At 42.9% G+C, this 21,289-nt stretch overlaps 1 protein-coding gene across 8 annotated transcripts in view; it reads left to right on the top strand.

Moving 5' to 3' along the window:
* Nucleotides 1–21,289, top strand: part of col23a1a (collagen type XXIII alpha 1 chain a) — a 116,446-nt gene that overhangs the window by 68,437 nt on the left and 26,720 nt on the right. For 7 of the 8 annotated variants that reach the window (XM_019265521.2, XM_019265519.2, XM_019265524.2 and 4 more), the window contains exons 3-5: nt 15,543–15,587; nt 18,638–18,645; nt 19,617–19,643. In XM_019265521.2, the coding sequence (XP_019121066.1) occupies nt 15,543–15,587; nt 18,638–18,645; nt 19,617–19,643 (80 nt within the window). The remainder of the gene's footprint in view (nt 1–15,542; nt 15,588–18,637; nt 18,646–19,616; nt 19,644–21,289) is intronic. The other variant, XM_019265523.2, reaches the window with a different exon arrangement.

Here is a 21,289-nt window from a genome sequence, read left to right on the forward strand (position 1 = left end):
TTTACTGGAAGCCATTAAGGAAACAAGACATTTCCGACCGCAGGGAACAAGAAAATCGACTGAAAAATGATGAGAAAGGGAGAAAAATGAGACGCTTCAGGGCTAAACTGTTAAGAACATGATTGTGCAGTGTGTGTGTAAAGGAGGAGTGGTGGTGTTTGTTTGTGTGGGTATGTGTGTGAGGCCTCTTTGTCCAGGTCGCGTGCCAAATTACAAGTTGGCATGGTAAACAGTGTGCCACTTTTCTAACTACAGAGAGCTACACACAAACAACATGCTGTTAGATAAGCACCTCTGTCCAGTCATCCAGCTCTCTTATCCGTATCGTCATCAATCAATCATTTAATGTCATCAGGTTTCAATTTTGAGCTTCAGCTCGTTTGCCCCCCTGTGGCAGCGCCTGCTTCACTCTTCAAAAGCTCTGTGTTTCCAGTGTGCAAAGGGGCAACACTGTAGCTCAAGAGAAACGAAGAAATCCAGAGAACAGTTTGAAACCCAGCCTTCATGTCACTTTCAACTCCTGTTGGAGAAACTGACAGAAACTCTTCATTACGGTTGAAGCATTACATGAAGCACGGGGTCAGGGATGGTTAACTGCGACGCACTTGAACAGCGTTGGAATCTGTAATGGCACCTGGAAGTAATTGCATTTCCCTCCCTGAAATATTTATGTATCGGTGAATTATTCTAAGCATGTCCCCGGTATTTATTTCTACAGTGATGTCTGGCTGCATGCAAGAATAACTACGCAGCCAATCTGTCAGCTCTGAAAGTGGAAGAATTAAAACAACAGCTGCTGCATGTGTGTGAAATGCGCATTTATTGACAGTGTAGCAGCAAACGGAGTCCAACTGTATTCCTCGTTAAAGTAAAGTCAGCCCACCTTCCCTCAGGCTTCCCTTTTTACATGCACTACCCCGTATCCAAACACTGTTAAAGACTCAGCATAATATTTTGATATCTGTCATCTTATTTCATTATAAAGGAGCCAAAGGGAGAGGAAGTTGCCTTCGTTGTGTGGTATCCATTCCCATCATAATACACAAGCTATAGTTTCCAATGGGTGTGTTTGCTGTGATGTCTTGTGGCACCAAAGCAAACAGACACAGTCTGCATGAGGCTTAAAGACCTGGTGGATTTGTTTAGTCTTGGTGGGCAGGACACAAGGAGAGAATTTAGGTACTCTTTGGATTCATGCTTGTTTCTCTTCACTGTGGTCTTTGTCTTTAGGAGTTATTCGCCTTTGTAATTTCCAGTTTATTATAACTCTGGTTTTATTTTTGGATATGATCATCTGAGTGCTCAAGTTTCGTAGACATGTTGCTGTATTTCCAGATTTTACCAATTACTTCGGTGAGTCATCCGATTAATTCAGTTGTTAAAATAAACTTTAAGCCATGCCAGAGGTGTGGCCATGAATGGCAGCATCAGATGGTCAACTACCTTTGGTCCAGACCGACATCAACTACTGAATAAATTGCCATGAAATTGTGTACATGTCAACATCTTAAGGTCAAAGCTCCAATTTGTCCAATGCGTTTAATTTATGACCTGCAAAACTAGTGACATTACCATCAGCCTCAACTGTACATTGTGTTTAGTGCTAGTGTCAGCATGTTAAACATTAAACCCTGTAAACATCAGCACAGTAGCAGTGACGTCATTGCTAGCATGACTGTAGACTCTTGTTTAATCATAGATGATGCACAAATATTGAGACTGCTATTCACAAAATAAGCCAGTTACTTGGAGAAAGCCTTGGCGATGAGGAAAACATTTCTTCATCAGGATGAACTTTAGGCTCTAGGCACTTATTTATTTGCTTAACTCTGCTATGCAGTCCGCAATTTATTTGAAATTAAGTCCATCAACATTAAAACACATCAACTGTCCTGCCTTCACCATTTTTGATGCACTGTTTGATCACTAAAGTACACGTGATGTGCTTTTTGAATCCTCTGTCGTCACAAAACTTTCAAAAAGCAAAAAAAAACATTAGATACATCTCTCATAATAAAATATATCATCTTTTACTGACCTACAGTCATAAACCCATAAACCATAGACTCACGCTGCGCACCACACCTGTAACAATTAGTTCTGCACTAAAGTAAACTACAACGGCTACCACCCAAAGACAACCATTGAAATGGCTCCAACAATCACCGTCATGAAAGTGAAATAGCTACAAATGTTCAGTGAGGTCACTAGATAATGAAAATTTAAAACTGAAGCACACTCTCTGTTCAGATACCCACCAGCGCCTGCAGTGGGATGTTTCCTTACTAGGTTAAGTGGTGAGATATACTCAGGTTTAAGCAGTGGGGTGTGTATGTGTCAGGCTGAGGTGGGTATGTTCCGTATGTTGAGGGGTGAGGACGTTGCTGAAGGGTGGGGAGCATGGGTGAAAGGTGACACCCTGACAAGTGGTGTTTACGAGAGCAGAGAATACCAAAGGACAACTGCGGGCCGCCTTGAATATGAGATAGAAGGAGGGAAAAACAGGAGGAGGGTCACTGAGAAAGAGATGCGTATGAGTGAAAGTGCAAGGAGGACGGAAGTCAAGATCCAGGCGTGAAGACGTGACAGCGATATGAGGATCCCTCTCAGACTGACAGCAGCTCTTAACCTGGAGGTCAGAAAGAGAGAGGTGTGGAGAGACATGGGGAGAACATAGTATGACACAACCACAGAGGGATCATGGAACAAACCTGTCAGCCATCTTCCAACATTTGTGTGCATGTTAATTTCATCCATCTCTTGTCTTATCTTTTACTGGCTGAATGTGTGCTGGGCAGGCGTGCCTGCAAAGAAAATGTGAATGGGTATGTGTGAGGGTCAGAGGTGGCCTGTGTTGGAGTACAGTGGCAGATTTATGGGCTCCACCAGGCTGGAGGCTGGAGGTCACATGCTGACTTTGTTACACGCCTCAGCCAACACATACACACTCACGCAGAAAGCGGTGGCACACACTGAATACCAGCCTACTGATGCCAGGTCATAAGTGTTGAAGTCAAAGTAATAGATAAAGCAGGAAATGAGGCTTGACTGACGTGTGTGTTTGAGTGCGTGCACGAGTAAGAGTAAGCTTCCCATCTGGCCCCCGAGGGTAAACCATATAATGTCTGATTAAGATAAAGGATACAGGACATTGATCAGTAAAGATACAAGCTCCGTACTGCGGATGAAAGAACAAAGTGGGATCGTGTTGCTCTGCATCATTAATATCTATTACGAGCAATACAAAGCTTGAAACGGTCAGACATGGATGGATGAGTGGATGAGATACAGAGAAAGGAAAAAGGGAGAAGTTTCTCAGGGTCATAGTGTTGCCCCTCTCTTCCTTACTCCATTCATTCATTATCTCCCTCCCTTCTGCTGTCATTCTGCAGAAAGTGCTTTTATCTCCTATCGGGTGGTTTGGTTGTGACCTGCAGGAAGAGTGTTTACATCAGTTCAGCATTTCACTATTTATTCTGACGTAAACCTGAAGTGCATGTTTCTGCTACTTTATCGTCCTCTCTGCGTTTTTATGTGTTTTTATTTCAGAGGTCTATCTTAGTTAATGGGCTGTGCATGTTTGGACTTCACGGATCGGTTTAACATTTCGGTAAATACTCTTATTTGTTTTCTTGAGCTAAATGAGCAGACTGATACCACTCTCATGTTTGTCCACTAAACATGACACAGGAGACAGTTCGCTTACCACAAAGACTGAGAATGGGGAAATACCAGTCTGGCTCTCTCCGAAGCAGTGGCGCCAACTTAAAGACCCCTTTAATAACTTTTTAAATTAATTTTAAAGCTTGGTAGCTATTGACAAAGCTTATTATATTATGGTATACTTTTGTATATACGATATTTAAATAGCTAGTAGTTGATAACACTGGCCTAAATATGACACAATCTGCCTATCAGCACCCCTAAAACTAATTAAATGGTTTCATTAGTATACAGTAACTCAAAAATAACAACTTTTATGTTTTTGTTACTTTAAAATAAACCTTTTATATCTATATACAGCATGTTGAACCACCATGTTTCTACAGTAGACCAGAATGTAAAAATTAAACACTGGCTCAACACTGGTTTCTGCATGTTTTGCAGCCACCATAGTTTCTTTTTTTATGCTTTTTTTAGGTGAGGGGTTGCAATCAATAACTACACTGATAGATATGCAGCCACTTAAAATTGCACACTGGTCCTTTAAAACATTACATTGCATTTGATTTAATATCTACAAAAGCTGTGCCTCTGTTTCCAGTTGCCGTGCAAAGCTAACTGGCTTCCAGCTGCAGTTTCACTGTACAGACATGTGACACAGAGTGGTGTTAATCAAGCGAATAAGCATGTTTCTCAAAATGTCAAACAATCATATAGTTAAATGGGCTATACTAAGTTTTATTAGTAGACTTTATGTCTGGAAATTACATTCACTCACGCTTTAACCAGGCATGCATGTGAGTTTAAATGTCTGCTATTCATCTGCACATAAACAGGTGCTTTAGGTTCGACCTACTCCTCCTCCTCCGCTGTAATCTCGGACAGCCAGGACAGCTAATTAGGTCCTATTGTGCTCCGTGCCAAACTCTTGTCTTGGTCCTGCATCTTTTTAAACAAGCAGAGTGGAATTGTATTTGTCATCTGAAACATTTGGTCCCTTGTTGCACCTTAATTTTCCACAACAATGGATCTGTTAGAAACAGGCTTTCAGAAATGGTTTTAACAGAAGGTTGATTTAGAGGGGAGAAGTGTGCTGTGAGAGCCATTTGACCATATTTGGTTCAGTTTAAGGCCATATTGGCTTAGCTACAGTCAGGTGCATGCACACAAAGCCCCCATTGTTGGAAAACCCCAGATAGTTAGTTTTTACTATAAACCTTCTCTGACTGATTTATGAGACAGCCCCATCCAGTGAATAAAAATATGAAACATTTTTTAAGCGCTACCACTTGGAGCCGAGTGTAAGGTCCCTAAATCATCAGCGAAGTTGCCGCAAAATGTATTTCTTGTACTGATGTATCATTTTACCCACAACACCCGTAGATCTGGGACGCCGGCTCAGTCCAAGAACCTGTCTGTTGGTCAGAGGGGCGTTACGACCACAAGCGGTTTTCTTCCACTTGGCCTGGCAGTCGAGCGCTGAAACCTGAAGCCTGAAGCCGTTCTAGTACGGCGCATCGGGGTGGCTCCAAACCTTGATTAGTTTTTGGGTTGGGCTAGGGATGGGTCAGTGCCTCATTCCTTAGTTGTGGTTCAGTGAGAAGGGTTCTTAAATGAAATTCCTTCCTGATATCTTATCCGTTTGAGTGCTTTTATTATTGAACAGACAAATTCAGATATACACAACCTTCTTTCCATCCTTTTTCCACTGTCATTGGCTCATTTGTTGGCGAGGTGAAGAATGAGGGAGTATGTATCTTAGGCCAGGAGGAGCTGACGTAGCTTGGCAGCGACCAGGTACAGCAGGAGAGCTGGAGGCTGGTCAGTGTTCTTCTTGGGTGTTAACAATAATTCCCATTACATCAAATAGTAAACATGCGTATGGAGCAAATGGAGGTGACATGACTGACTTTGGATGAGGCGTTAGATGAGCATGCGTTGAGTGAAATGAGCTAAATGATGGCTCGTGCATTGCTCTCTCTCTCTTTGCAGCTGTGGTTCGCTATCTGTTGTCTACGTGTTTTACCTTGACCCTGATGCAAGGTCACTACGTCATGAACGCTGACGCAGAGATGTGATTGGTCAACAGCAATGAATGGCACATACCTATGTCATGCACGCCCAGCTGTGTTTGACTTTCATTACTGCACATGAAGCCTATCAGACATATCAGCTGTGTCAGCCATCTATCACAAGTCGCAGCTGCTGTCAGGCATACAACATAGTTTGAGACACACACTCTTTCTACACACACTCACACACACACACTGTAAATACACTCAGGCACCAATCTACACTCAACACCTTCACAATAGAGTTTTCTCGGGCAGGCCCATCTGCCCAGAGAAATTCAAAACTCTACATACTTTCACAGATATTTTTTTGAAGTTGCTGTTATGATTTGCAGGTAGATGACTGTAAACTCACAACAGACTGTAATATCAGACTGATCCCAGTCTATCACCGACTGTGTTAAAGGCTCGACAGCCATCCCAGCCATGTTCTGACCCCAGGAACCTGAGCAGCTGATCGGACCAAATATGGCGACCACCAATCGGATAAAGTGACGCATGACCTCCTCCCATAAAGTTCACACTGGGGCAAGTCTGCACCTGCCACAGGAGCAGCTCCACAACACAACACACACATAGATACACTACACTGTCCCGTGAATCACGTAGTATTGAAAGGGGACATGGGTTGTGTTACATCAGTAACATCACAGCACAGAGAGCAAGTAGAAAACCCTGCAGTGGTGACATCGTATCTCCTGCCGCAATGAAATTGTATCCTCCTTACACACACCTGCGTGTGTAAGTCTTTGAAATAAACAGGTGATCATCTTTAAAAGACGCCGTTGATATCCCTCGTTTTGAAATCTAAAAGAGTTTATGAGCGATCACAAAGGCGGCAGCACTGACGTAAGTGACATGGCGAGTTTATGTCCCAGCAGGCCGCAGCGGGCCGCTCAGATGACATGATGCGTGATGTTTTCTGTTGACTGCGAGACAGTCAAGCTGAAGTTCACGTCTTCACCTGTTTGTTAAGGCTGACGCACTGTTTGTATTCCCCTAAAATGATGGCATCAGTACCAACATTTATTTATATATAGGCATCATATCAGAAAATAAACCCAAGTCACTGAAATAAATAAAAAAACTCACACACATGGTAACAATACTGAGGTGCTGACGTTTGATCTGACATCACAAAGATCTATTGTGTGTGTGTACATATAATGAGCTGATGAGCACATGTGTGTGTTCTGTTTGCAATGAGCCAAAACCCAGGATGCAGATGTATTCACTCATCCCTGTTTTCATCTGCTCCACAATGAATGACATTTGAATTGTTTGAGGAAACCATTTGAATGTTTTCGACAAGGATATTTTGTTGCCAGCAAGCCCCAAATCCTCAATTTAAGTAATCCAGAAGATACTTACATGCAATTCGGTTTAGCAAACAACACCAAATATGTTCAATGCCGGAGAACAATGTGAGTGTGCTACATTTTATACCGCTTGCTCACCTAATTTGGCACTACCACACATAATCGATCACATCCTTTCGTAATGTTGACTCTCAGCCATCGATTCTTGATCCACATGTATCACATGGCATTAGAGGGTATTTGTTTAAGCCAGTATGGTTGAGGCGACCATGGAGACATGATTAGTATCAGACCAGATACAACAGAGTATTGGTGCTTAGTGGGTGGATCAGGGCAGGTATGCGGGGCTGGTTGACTGACGGCGTTAAACCAAGCGAGCTTATATTATAGGTCCATTATATCCTATTATAGGAAGATGAGTGAGAGTCAAGAGTAAAGTTGTATGCATGAGTAGGACACAGGAGCACGCATGTCTGCTTACATTTATTTTAAGTGCACCTTCCTGAGAAGATAATACATGTGCTGTCATTTCAAACAGGATACATGTCCACCATTATGGCTAATAATAACTCACAGCACAACCCCCCGTTCCCTTTTTGTGTTTTATGGCTATATTCTCCTACATCACGCTCAGCCAAGTCGCGACTGTGCGAACAGCCTCTGGACCACCTGCACCATGTTGTCCATTACTCATAAACCGTCGGGCATTTGGCTGACTCTCACCTTGGCTTCCACATAGGCTGTAATTAGCCTGTCTGTTTCAGGTGTGAGAGAAGAGGAGAAAGAAACCAGAACAGGGAGCCAGCTTAGACTAAGGGCTAAGGGCACGAGGGGTGAGACACCTGTGATAAAAGGGAGAAATAATAGTGGAGAGTTGAAAATGATGTCAATTGGCAGAAATTGCACAAAGAAGCCGAGTTGGAATTTGTTTTTTTGTTTTTTTTAAAGGCAGAGGGTGGAATACTTTCCAGAAAAAGCTGTCAGGGTTAGAGAAAGAGGCTAGCAGGAATGAAGCTCCCTTTTGAACATTCACACCATGTTTCCCCAACCATCGCCCACACATTGCCCCACACATTGTCTTCTGTTACAGCTTCACACACACACACACACACACACACACGCACAAACTGCAGTTTTCGTTTAAAGTCATGGTGATTAGTGCACTTTTCTCTTTTATTCCTTTACACTTGAACACCCACCCCCCGCTCCCTCCACGCCCGGCTCTCCGGGTTTTGCTCTAACATGTTCCAGAACATCAAACTAAAACCACATTTTATGAATGAATAAGGGATACAAAGATAAAAGAGCATTTTATCCTGTTACAGACCACCATTCGACATAGACTGGCACTGGACGAAACCGACACTTCAAAATATCCTTGTCAAATTACCACTGAGTGCATTGATGCCACTGATGTTCGTCACATTAAAGAGGCTAATATTTCTATCTTGTGTTAAATGCATTTAGAGGAAGTCTGGCACTTTAAAATCTTTCAAGACACAATCTCACAATGTTCAAGCCCATGCTCCTTCAGGTGACCCATGTATATTCTTAATCCCAGCTCTACCTGTATGTCAGTAGTGTTAATCCTCATGTTTATTCTCCCTGAGGACTGGATTTTACACCTCCAGACTTCTTGGAAGTCCATGCAGCACTGGTGGCCCCAGTCTGATCTAATCTACAAACATAACCCTCATTCTCACCTCGACATTGCACCAATGGCTGCTGTCCCCTGACTTCAGGCACCTCAGCCATTCGTTATGGGACTCACTGGTTGCTACATCTGAGGGTTGCGATTGGTCACAGGAGGTTTATCAATAACCAGTGCGACTCAAATCACACATGGTTGAATTGTTCTGAGAGTAACATGAAAAACATGAAGGTATTTCTATTTTCAAGCTGAGGCCACTGGGGATAGGTGCGAGTGTGTGTATAGAGGTGTTGGGATTGCTCATTTGCGTGCAAGTGTGTTTGTACGATTAAAATCCCCCGAGTTCCCAAATTCCAGCGTCTGTGGTTACAGTTCCTATGAAAAGTACCACCCAGGAGGCTGCATGCATGGTGCTGAAGAATCAATTCTCCTCCATACACGCCACCATGCCGTGCGTTAACAAACACACATCTGAGGAGGGTTTGTTTATCTGGGGTCAACTCGTTTAAGGCATCGTCACGAAAGGGCCAAAAAATGAACACAGACTCAGAAACACATGACTCCAAACACACACACACACACACTCAACATTTTTCAGGGTTTTCCTGAGGTGTTTCCCAAAACAAAGACCTTCATAAATGTGACATTAACAATACGTATGTTGAATGTGGGATGTCATCAACTAAAGGAATGTATCCTGAATTGAGTGGCCAGCCACCTCAGCTTTTCTCAGGGGAAACCCATTTTCTGTTTTACTTTGGGCCTGGAAGTACAGCTGGTAGCTCGTAAAGACAAAGCTTTTGTCTTCTGGCTGCTGAACTTTGGCTGCTCTTGTCCGCTTTGTTGTGATCTGCTCTTATTTGCCGTGCTCGGCGGATGCTAGCCCTGTTTTTCTAGGGCACTCTCATTGTTTTGACTGCATCTGTCTCTCCGTGTGGGGCAGGCTCGTCTCTGCCTTCGACTCTCATTAACTGTGACATGCGGTGACTACCCAGGCAGCCTTTCAGCACCAGCCTGCCACTCAACGCAAACCACCTGCCGGACATCACAACAGCAGACTTGATGCAGAACATGCATGCACGTACACAAGAAAATACACATAATCAAAGTTTCACACAAGTGCAAGCTCTGTCTCACCAAAAACACAAATGAGCTGTCAGAGATGATGGAAACCCAAATAAATGCAGCCGCCATGATGAGCTTTTCATACATGGTGCTTATTAGGACCAAATGAATAATGCAATAGAAGTAAACAAGCCTCCAGCTGTAAGGGCATGCATGCATGCTTACTCACACGCACTCAGGTTTAGAGTAGGGTCACTCAGCCCTGACAGAGCATGTCAAGAAAACTATACGGTATCACACTCGCGTGGGCATGAAATAGGCATCTATACCTTCACACAAACACACAGCCTCACACACAGACGCCCTCTCACTCTGCTCTAAAAAATCCACTCTGCAGTCACGCAACACTTGAGGCTGAAAGTAAAACAGGAAGGTCGAATTGGTACCAATGTGTTCCCGGCATCTTATTTCCCAGTCGCACACCAACCTTTGCACGAGTGCTGTTTACCGGTCAGCGTCTCTTTCTAACCACATTTCATCAGCCAGAGAGGTATAGTCCACATACGGCCTCTATATCTGTGATTGGTATTTCAAAATGAGTCTATTAGGATTTGTTAATGGAGTTTTGTAACAGCTTGTGCATAAAGGTCAAAGAGTGAAACGTCCCTGTGGTCTAATTCACCCCGGTCACAAGTAACGTTCATCGAATATTCAAGCCCAGTTTGTGGCAAAGGGCAGTGCTATCACTTCATTATTTTTCTACATATTGGGGTTTAATGAGGTCAGAAGAAAGGGGAAAGAGTATCTAAAGAAAAAAATATTTCATTTTGCAATTCTTGGTGTATTATTGAACCCCAAACCATAAAGAAGTAAAGCCAGTTTCAATGTGGGATGTGAGATGTGGTGGCACACATCCTCTCATCAATATCTGTTGTTGCAGTCAGCATGGGTATTTTTGATATCTGTTATGAAACAGATTATTTAACCATTTATTGCCCAATGGAGAAAACCAGAAAGAGAGATTTTGTATTATTATCAAATGAAAAGCAGATTGTTTTAAAAGTGTGCCGCACATTTTGGTTGAAAAAGATGTGTCAAGATGTGGTGCGGATCTTCATGAACTCTACGTTTATAGCACAAGAAGATCTGATGGGGTGAGACTGGTTTACAGGTAACGGACTACATGTATATGAACGCTGTCTTAGTCACTGAACCCGGGCTGACCCAGGGCAGGAGAGACACAGGGCAGCTGGAGAATGAATCACCACCATGTGAATCTCATCCGTTGTCTTTTTCCCTTTCTCTTGCTGTTTACATCTCAGCATGTGTCCCCCATCTTATTGGAACGAAAGTTGAACAAACAGGGGAAACGCTGACAGATCAGGAGACGGGAAGAAGTGGTTGTGTTTCATGACGACGAGGCTTAACAGCTGTTCCTGTTTGTGCAAAGACGAGACGAAACGAAAGAAGGGAATCCTCACAATCATATCTCAGACTAGTAAACAGTTTCAATGATGGCAATTGGCTATGACGTCTCATTATAAGGAAATATAGTCAGTCTTTGTACAAATAGTAACAGAGCTCACTTTGTGGCTTCAAACAAATGCTGTTTGTAATCAATAATTCTTAAAACACATCTGCAATAACAGTTCTTAGTTCAAACCGTATAAAAAGACTAGTTTGTTCTTTGTCTTTGTGCGTGTGTGGATGCCTGCATACAGACACCTCTTCCAAGTTTTGTGATTGTAATTAAAGGAGATTAGAGGGAAGTCTGCTACTGGAATTTTTCAAGAAAAAAAAACATTTTTAAGTGGGGAAAAAAGAAGTGAGAGAGGATCGGCTGTTGCCTCCAGCTAAAATGGAAGCAAGAAGTTGACCTCCAACCAATCCTGCACTTTGTTCCCTGGAAGCACTTTGTTTGCGAGAAATGTCACAGTAGCTAAATCAAGCCGAGCCACGGCTATGAGAAACAGACAGAGCAGATGGAGGATGGATGTGTGTGTGCGTGTGTGTGTGTGTGTGTGTGTGTGGAAACCAAAGGTGGTGTAGATTGAGGGAGATTGTTGGTATTTGGTAACATTTACTGAAAAAATGTTGCTGTAAATGTTTTGATAGAGGAGCTTGTGTTTTTGTGGTTACGAACACACAGGCGTACTTGTGCAACCGTTAAAAGCACTGATGGAGAAATTGCTTCGAACTCCGCTCAGGTCGATTGTTCCTGTCAGCGGGGACGTTGAATTTGCCTTACTGTATGGAGGTCTGTGCTTGTGTGTGTGTGAGAGAGAGAGTTTATACTGTGATGTTAAGTTTGGGTCATTCTCCAGTCTAAACTTCTCATGTGAAGACTCAGTAGGGATGCTAAATCTAGGCAGAGGTCCATGTGTTTGTTTGTCTCCATCTCAGGTTGTTGACATTCTCACACACACATAAATACATTTACAGTCCTTTGGCTGGTTCCCAGTCAAACTTTAGACCCACGTATAGAGAAGAGAAGAAGTTGAGGGTTGAGATACAGCGCTTCAGCCAAATGTATACACAGCTATCTAAGTTCAAATGCAGTTCACTTTGTGCGTCTGTGTGTGTGTGTGTGTGTGTGTGTGTGTGTGCGTATTTCCAGGGAACTATTTACATGTTCATATTCCTAATCGTGACAGCTGATGATGAGTGAGTGTGCATGTGTCCAGCACTGTTCGTGTGTCCCTCAGAGAGCACTGGATGTAATTTTCTTTCCTGATATTTGCAGAGATACGTCTATCTCTCTTTGGGGGGGTTTTCAACACCTGTAACAATGAAGGACGACGTTCCCATTCAACCCATCTTCACGCTGGCTGTGAAATATATTTCTGTCTTCTCTGTCTGTTCCTCCCATCTTCCCATCTGCTTTACATTGTAGGAACTGACCCGTCACTTGGAAAAACAGAGCTTTGTTTTGTCCTTGAGTTGTGTAGCTTTCATTTGATGTTGATAACCTTTGACCTTTAGAGAGAAAGAAGGGAAAGGAAGGATCAGTCAAATTATGATACAGCCCAGTAGGTAGACACATCGACATCATCACAACATGATCCTCCAGACTATCTCTTTCACTGGCTAATGTACACACTGGTTCTATTTTAGTGTGTTTGTGTGACATTTTCTGACCCTGGTTTATCACCACAACACAGGAAGTCCAGAGTGACACCTCAGTCACGTCATACGTGTGTCTGTATCTCATGTTTTCACTGCTCTCTCCCGAAACAGGAATCTGAACTATTGCCACACACACACACGCACACAAATACAACACGCTCTTCAGCTCTTCAGCGCTGCTGTTTTCCCCATTAATTCCTTCAGTCAATCCAGTCCTACATCAGCTTGTCATCGCCCCACCTCCACTCCCCCTCAACTCTGCCACTCAGGACCAATCACACTCCCACGTTTCAGTCACTCCGACGCCCGCTCCTCCGGCGTTTGGCGACTGACCTGTCAACATGCCGGCGGCTGCCTTTTATGTCTCAAATAAAGGTAGAGCAGGCATAGCCTCTGGTGACCCATATCTTATAATGCTTATCCCTGCTTGAGGAGGTATTCTAAGTGGCCAATGACCATGTCGTACATGGATTTTTACAGGATTGTGAAGCCATCCATCCATCCCCACTGACTCCTTTCATCTTATTTTGCGTCTCTGCCATCTTTCATCCTCCTGTCATTTTTAACTACGTCATCTTCTCTGTCTCTCATATTTCATTTTCCATCCTCCACTATCTTCACTCCCCATCCCACCACTCCCTTACAAACAACACCCCCTCAATCTCTCTTGTCCTCGCCATCTCCTCCCCTCCGCCTCCAGGGAAATGCTCCAGCCCGCCCTGCAGGGGCCTCGGCCCCTCGGCACAACAGCTCCATGCTGCTGTTTATGGCAGCGGGGGCTTAAGTCAGAGAAGTAGAGCCTACTATGGAATATGGAGACTATTAATATAAATGCTGCGGCTGGAAGAGTGTGTGTGTATGTGTGTTAGTTGGCAAATGTGTCTGAGGTTTTGAAGGTGTAGAGGTGTTAAATGATTAAAATTGTTCAAACATAAATTTTAAATGAGAGTTAGTCGGTGCACAGCTGCACTCATTCTCCATTGTTACATTTTAAATGGTTTCTACTCGGTGCCAACAGAGTCTGGCTGCAGAAACAAATGGTAAAAAGAATCAGATTAAAAACAAGAAGCGGTCATAATTCTGGTTCAGTGGTTTACCATAGACTCGGCCAATCTTCAACTTGAACAACTCTTTTTATCATTTCTTAAATTCTTCGAATCCAGAGCAATTAATAGCGTATTGCTGTTGTGTAAAGGAGGTAAAGAGGGATGAAAGTGGGAGAGGTAGACATGAGGAGGAGGTGGAGGAGCATGATTGAGCTCTCTTTGAAAGGGTTGGCAGAGTCAGGAAGTGATTAGGCCACTACAATAACCTCAATAATGACAATAGGGAAAACATGTCTGCAGCCACAACCACTTAGCATCAGGAACAGAACACAGTATGGTTCCCATTTCATTACAAGAGCAGGACTGAGTGTGGGAAGATGATCACATGGAAAGAAAGAAAAAGAAGTAAGGTGTTGCCTACAGGAGGGCAACACAGAAACAAGCTGGAGGTTTAGTTGCTGTTGTTATAGCTGTCAGGCTTTGTTGCCTCACATGGGACATCTGCACTTTACGATGATAATAGTGGCGATTTAGGTTTTAAAATTCCTTCCCTCCTTTGATTTTGCACAAGTTTTTTTTTTCAATTCTGGCTGTAGGTTTTCCCCACTGAACTGAGGACTGTATCCATCATTAGCTTCATGTCACAGTCAACATCCTCATCGACTGATGATCTGTGTAGAGGACAGTGAAGTGAAAGATCAGAACTGTTCTGCAGGATAGAGCAGTATGAAGAGGGAAAATTAAAGACCAGGGAGGTGTTTCATTTTGACATGACTTGCATAACTTATATATAAATCATACTAGTTCTAAGATTTATGCATCATATTTTCAAGTGTTTCACTTTTTAATATTAGATCTGGCTCTCTAGTCTCATTAAATGCAGATTATCGCTCTTTCTCCAAAGCTTGGCAGACCTTCCATGCCTTTTTACGGTTGCAATACTAAAGAGAAGAGGTGACTGATTTTACTGAACCTGAACAGAAACCTGTATTTCTCTTAAAAACAACACCTCTCTTAATTTACCAAGCAGACACTGACGCAAATCAACTGCGGTGTGGAGATGATTCATGGTCTTGTAGCAGCATGAGGTCTGAGGCTTGAGGTCGGCCCTCTTGCTGGCTACATCAGATCCTGGTTTCTCTACGGCCCTCCTGCTATTTTTCACATCTTGACCAGACCTCTCCATCAACAACTGAAATCGTTTTACCGGAAAGGTGATGGTACCAGTCAGAGGAAAGTGGCTGGATGAAGCCCAGGCAATGAGGAATGGGACTGATGTACCTGATATTCAGCCAGAGCTGGGAGGGGAGAATCAGTCGTAAATACGCCTGAAGGTCTAGTTTGTTCAGACTGAAATTAAATCAGTACATTTGGTTCTGAGTGTGACCAGATATTTGTTATTGTTTGATTCGAAACGGTCCGTACATCACTTGTACATCACTTGTACGCTCATCGGTCCTGTGCCAGGTCACACAAACTCAATGCCAGCCACAACACATGACCACCAGCAGTTAAACAGCAAGCAGTGCACAGTTGTTCTTTACTCATCCTTGCAGTGCTGATTTGGGGGATTCATTGCTCTGTCTGTGTGTTTTCATAGGGCCTCCAGGGAAGCGTGGAAGGATGGGAAGAAGAGGGGAACCTGGTAAGTGACGCCTACCACCTGCTTTGTTTGTTTATTTCTCTCTTTTCCTATTTCCCTCTTTTCCTTCTCTTTCTTCATTCCTCTCTCTTGTTCCCACACTACCTCTCTTTTCCTTGGGTGACTGGTGAAGTTCGCAGACTGGTAAAAGCAGTGACCCATGAGTCAGGCCGGCGGATGATGGCCCGCAGTTGGCCCTTCTCCCTGTCCCTCGCTATTTGCACCGACACAACGCTAACCTTGGCCATGTGGTTGCACTAACTTTGCCCAGATGTCAGTCGTTCTTGCTGAGCGGTAGCAGCTGTAGTAGTACGGGTCTAATGAGACTCTCCCTTGCCAACATCACTACCCACCGTTATTGTGTTGCTCTTTTTCCTCCCATGCAGACCACAAAACACTCATGGAGGAACCAAAACAGTGGAGAGACGTAACTCTTGTTGCACCAAACGTCGTCATGACAGATAGAGCGGATGTTGTACAAGCTTGAGTCATATTCATTCGGTGTGTTTTTTATTAAGTGCTGACTCCACCAAATTGTGGCGCGACACTCTCAGACGATTTTATCAAAACCTGCAGTTGTTCTGCAGGATGTGTGTCAGATGGGAAAACTAACATTCTGGTTGTGATTCATTGTTGTGGATATTTAGTAGATGAGATCTGTTCCTATAAAGGTGATGACAAATCGCCAATAACCTTTATGGCTCCACTTTAGCCTCCTTTAGATGCTTTATTTTTAGTTGAAGCGGTATAATGAATTTAAAATTAATTTTTGCTTTGACATGTAATATTTAACGATGAGCTGAGGCACATCGAAAGTTTCATACAGGCTTTTTAAATCCCACAATCCCAAATATAATCTGTTCCTTTGTCTTCTTTTGAAGCATAATTTGGGAAAAATACATATTTTTCTTATTGAAAACCAACTACTTCGAAACTCTCTGCAGCCTGTTTGTGGCTCTCGGCTTCAAGCCCACTGATTCCTTCAGAAGGCGTAAATCTTTAAATACAGTTCGCAAATATATAGTTCTATTTTCAAAAAAGGCTAAGTCATTTCCTCTAACAGCTGAGCACTGTAGTTTTTCGGAGTTAAAACTGTATTTGCCGTGTTTGATTATTGGTTGCGATTATTTACGGCAGCATGACGGTGTATGTGGGATCCACCCAGAGCAACGCTGTGGCTAACTGATGTGTTTTTAATAGTTTCTGGACAACAATGGTGGCTAGTTTTTCGGTCTTTTCATGGGATTTGTTGACAATAAGAAAAATAGAGCATATCACCAGACTGCTCTCTTAAATTCCCATATCCTCTTCACAATCCAACTAACTCTTGATCAACATACAGTGTGGAAATCCCTTCTGCGATTACATCAGGCGATCACCGGGAGCAGTAAATGATTGTGTTTTTCGTCCAGCTGGTATGTATTTGCAGCCACTTTCAGAGGATCATCATCACAGGAAGGTTCGCTGTTAAGGTTTTGCTGAGATGGGATAGGCATTGGCTGTTTGTCACAGGATGGTCTGTATCTGAAACAAGGCGATGTGGTCGTGTTTACTTTGGTTCTCCTCTTGTTTACTTTTGCGTCCTCACATTGCAGCCTGGGTTATAGTGCGGGGGTAGGTGGCATGGAGAGGCTGTTGCGCCATCCTCTAGCCAAGGACACATTTTTACAAGACCAGCAGAGGGTTTTCCCCCTTCTATCAGAGAAACAAATGAGAGCGAAGAGAAGAAACAGAAACAGAAACACAAACGGTAATAACAGGAAAGGAGGCAGACAGAGTAGTTAAGCATCTGTCGCCTTGTCTGCTGCGTCAACTCTCGCTATTTTCATTTCTGTTTGGCCTTTTCCTTTTCTCTCCTGTCTTTCTCTCTAATTCCTCTTTCTTTCTCATTAGTCTCCACATTCTCACACACCTGTCTCAAGTTCAATGGTTAAAGCTGGTCTTACTGCATAGCTTTGTAGTCAGTGTACGGTTGTTTACCCAACTGTCTGGTCCAGGAGGTCCTTGTCCCGGCATGCAGACACAGCTAAACTTGATTGACTTGGTCTTCATGCCTCATAAACCCCAACACCTGTCTCTTCTTCTTTCCTTTACGCCTCCTCTCCCCGATCACCTTCAGTTTTTCATCCTCTTGTCTCTCAAAATGTCATTTTTCTTGAAAAAAACACCACAAATATCCCACTAGTCTGTTTTCAATCTTGAGCTTATGTAGATGTATAGCGTTGCTTCCATGTTGATGAGCTATCTTGTACCAGAACTGCAGTGGTGGCGTAGCTCCAAATGGTAAATAGACTGTAATTCTGTTAACAATCACACATAAGCACCAAGATTGGTTATAAATTTAGATCAGATCAATATGAACCATTCCCTAATATAAAAGCCTTTAATGGAGAAATGATTTATTCACTTTGTAAGGGTTTAGTGGCTTATTAGTGCCTTCGGCCTTGGATTTTTAAGAGACTTTTTTTTTTTATATAAAAATATTCCATTAAGACCAAGACCACTAAGCATGAGAGGAGTCCTTTGATCAGTACTGTTGTTTTTGGTTAGACAAAGTATGAGAAGCAGAGTGTACTTTTTGCTGCTGAGGCTGAACATCAGAGCATTTCAATCAGATCTCAAAGACGGCCCCGGAGAAATCGCGGAGACATCTTTTTTTTTTTTTTTTTATACTTGCACATTTTTCCAGAACACCCCGACCTTTTCACTGCCTGTTTGTCCTCCATGTCATATCTTCAAGAAACAAAGTCTTGACATGACTTCATATCCTAATGCAAAACATGACCCGTTATCCAGAAGTCTGTTTATCATAACGGGTTCACCGCAAACTCCATTGGCAGCGGCTCTAATGAGCTTGTTCTGTACCATATTTAGGTGGTTAATTAACAAACCGCATCGCATGTGCAGTTTTTTTCGTTGCGCACCACTGTTCCGAGGAATTGATCGCTGTACAAACCAGAGGTTAACATAACTCATACCGCTGTGCTTCATGTGTCACCTGGACAAGTACAGAATTGATTTTCTAACACCTGATTTCTCTTTTTCTGTTGCAGGTCCTCCCGTAAGTACAATTTCATCTCATCCAGGTAGTATTAAAATCAAGTTATTGAACATATAGAGCTTTCCTTTGCCATTAAACTTGCAAATACACACATAAATACACATATTACCCTTCGCTTTCTCACTGCAGTAAAACACACAGACACACACACACACTGTCACAGAATCACCCACACATGTGCATCCACAGAGCATGGCAATAAACGGACCACCTAGGGAACAGTAGGTGTGTGTGCATGTGAGTGTGCTTGTATCTGTGTGTGCTTCATGGTGATGGTTAGGGGGAGTTGACTTATTAGCAGCAGGTTATTCTTCTCTGTGGGACTATAACTCCTGCTGACACACACACACACACACACGCTAACAGCAGATAAAACAGGTTTGGATTTGCCTTCAGGTTTGGATTTTTAAAAATTATTATTTCAAATGAAATGCTGTGATCTGCCTGGAAAGTGCGACCCATTTATGATCATATCTTTAATTTTCTGATTTAGGATTTTTAGTCACATGTGGCACAGATCAGATATGCAGTGGTGCAAATACTCGGAAACACACCATAACCTTTTCCGGAAATATCGGTACTGAGCTGGATGTCCAGTTGACGTTTTTAAAATCCAGGAAATGGTTTTATTGGACAACACTGTCTGTGCAGCTGGAATGCACGCAGTGTGCATGAAACGATGTTTAATTTACTTTTCCGGACGCATACAGGGTCAATCCTCCAGCCCATAAAGTAAAAGGGAAGGTGTGTAAATGCAGATTCACCGGCTACTGCACAAACAGTGTGAGGTCAAGTTATAAGGCTTTGTATGAACCAGTAGAAACAAGATCATGTATCATTTAAAACTCGTCTCCTTTAGTGCCAGATCATGTGATGAGTTAATATAAATATATACAGCGTGTTGTGTGCAGCTGTTGGTTTCTGTTCTAACCTGTCTCCATGCTTCATGCTTTGATCTCTAACCTCACCAGGGCAAATCTGGACGGGATGGATACCCGGTAAATTTGATTTGTTATTTATCCTGTCACTCTTCAATTCACCCAATCAAGTCTCTACTTTCTCTGGATTTATTCCAGTTTTTTAACTTTATTAGGCCCTTTTCTGTTTTTTTCCCCCCTCTTCTCTGCTCTCTTTGAAGAACTTACATTTACTCTACTCGCCTGTCTCCTTGCCTCTTCATGCAACCCTTAAACATTTGCTCCTCTTCAGTGATGTATCCTGCCCCATGACTGAGAAGTGACTCAAATACAGAGACAGTTGTAGGCTTATTTAAACAGAAGCAGACATAGACTGCCAAGAGTGGTGAGACTCATCCATTTCCCATAGGAAATTTGAAGCAACTTACTGACTCATGCCGGTAGTGATATAAAAAATATTACGTGCACGTGTGAAAATGAGTAAACATAACGATATCATCAGTAAACTGGAACTACAAGAGGAGTGGAAACCATACCCAATAATGTGAAACATTCATCACCAAAGTACAATCATAGCCTCCAGCTTTTAAATGTGGTTGACTAATGTTTGAATAATACAGCTATACATCCAGAACTACTGAACGCAAAGCACATCACTGACTTCCAGAGAGCCAGTTCTTGTAATAACCAGAGATATAGCAGCCTCTTGTGGCCGGACAGACTTCTGACTCCACAACTACTGAGATGAAAAGTGCTCACGGCTCTGTTGCTGATTTGTGGTTCAGCCATCGTCAAATTCTCATCATCTTGTACAGATAAACACCATCACCATTCGTGAGCTTTTATTAGTGGATGCTTTCATCAGAACCGGATGGTGTGCGGCTCATATGAAGCATTAGCGTGTGTTGGGTCTATGTGTGAGCCTGTTACATGCTCTGTGTGACCCCTTCTGTATGGTCGCCTTGACGACCCAAGGAAGTCGCCTCCGGTGTTGTGTTCCATGGCGTCTTGACGCTTGTGTCATTATACATGTTGTCTCACTGAGACTTTTTGTGGAAGTTCATTACCCATGGGGCTTGCTCCCAGTCAGATTCCCAGTCTGCCTGGCACTGCACAGCCCTCCTGACGGGAAATGCCTGCTGCTAATTACACACAGGTGGACCGTGCACACAGAGGAGTGTGCGCACATTTGTGTTTGTTTGCCCGTGACTCTATCCATCTTTGTCACCGTCTTCATTAGAAATCCCAGAGTTGTAGCACGTTGTCGTGTTTTTAACTTGCTTATGTTACTTTAAAGCTGCATAATGTGGGTAATCCTTCCCAGGCTAGTTAGCATAATGAAATCAATCCTTAAAGCTCTTTAAATACATATATGAAACGATATTACAACTGGAGGAGCTCTGTTTGGTAAGTGCATGAGGCAGCTTCATGCTATGAAGCGTATGTGCAGGTATGATGACTAAGGAAGCTGCGTCTATGAAGTTATAGTAAAAAAAAAACTAAAAAAAACATTAGATTAATCATACTGGCAGTTTACAAGGACAGCACATTATTTCATACAGCAACAGAGATGATCAAGTTTCAAACGTTAAAAAAGGACCATTCTTCCATCCTCTTAGTTAAAGGGTGTTTGTGTATCTGTGTCCATATGTGCAGATGTATGTGAACTCTATCCAACCACCCATAGTTTATGTAGATCCCTGTAACAAAAGCCAGAACTGTGGAAG

This window comes from Larimichthys crocea, chromosome I (genome assembly GCF_000972845.2).
Source record: "Larimichthys crocea isolate SSNF chromosome I, L_crocea_2.0, whole genome shotgun sequence".
Lineage (NCBI taxonomy): Eukaryota > Metazoa > Chordata > Actinopteri > Sciaenidae > Larimichthys > Larimichthys crocea.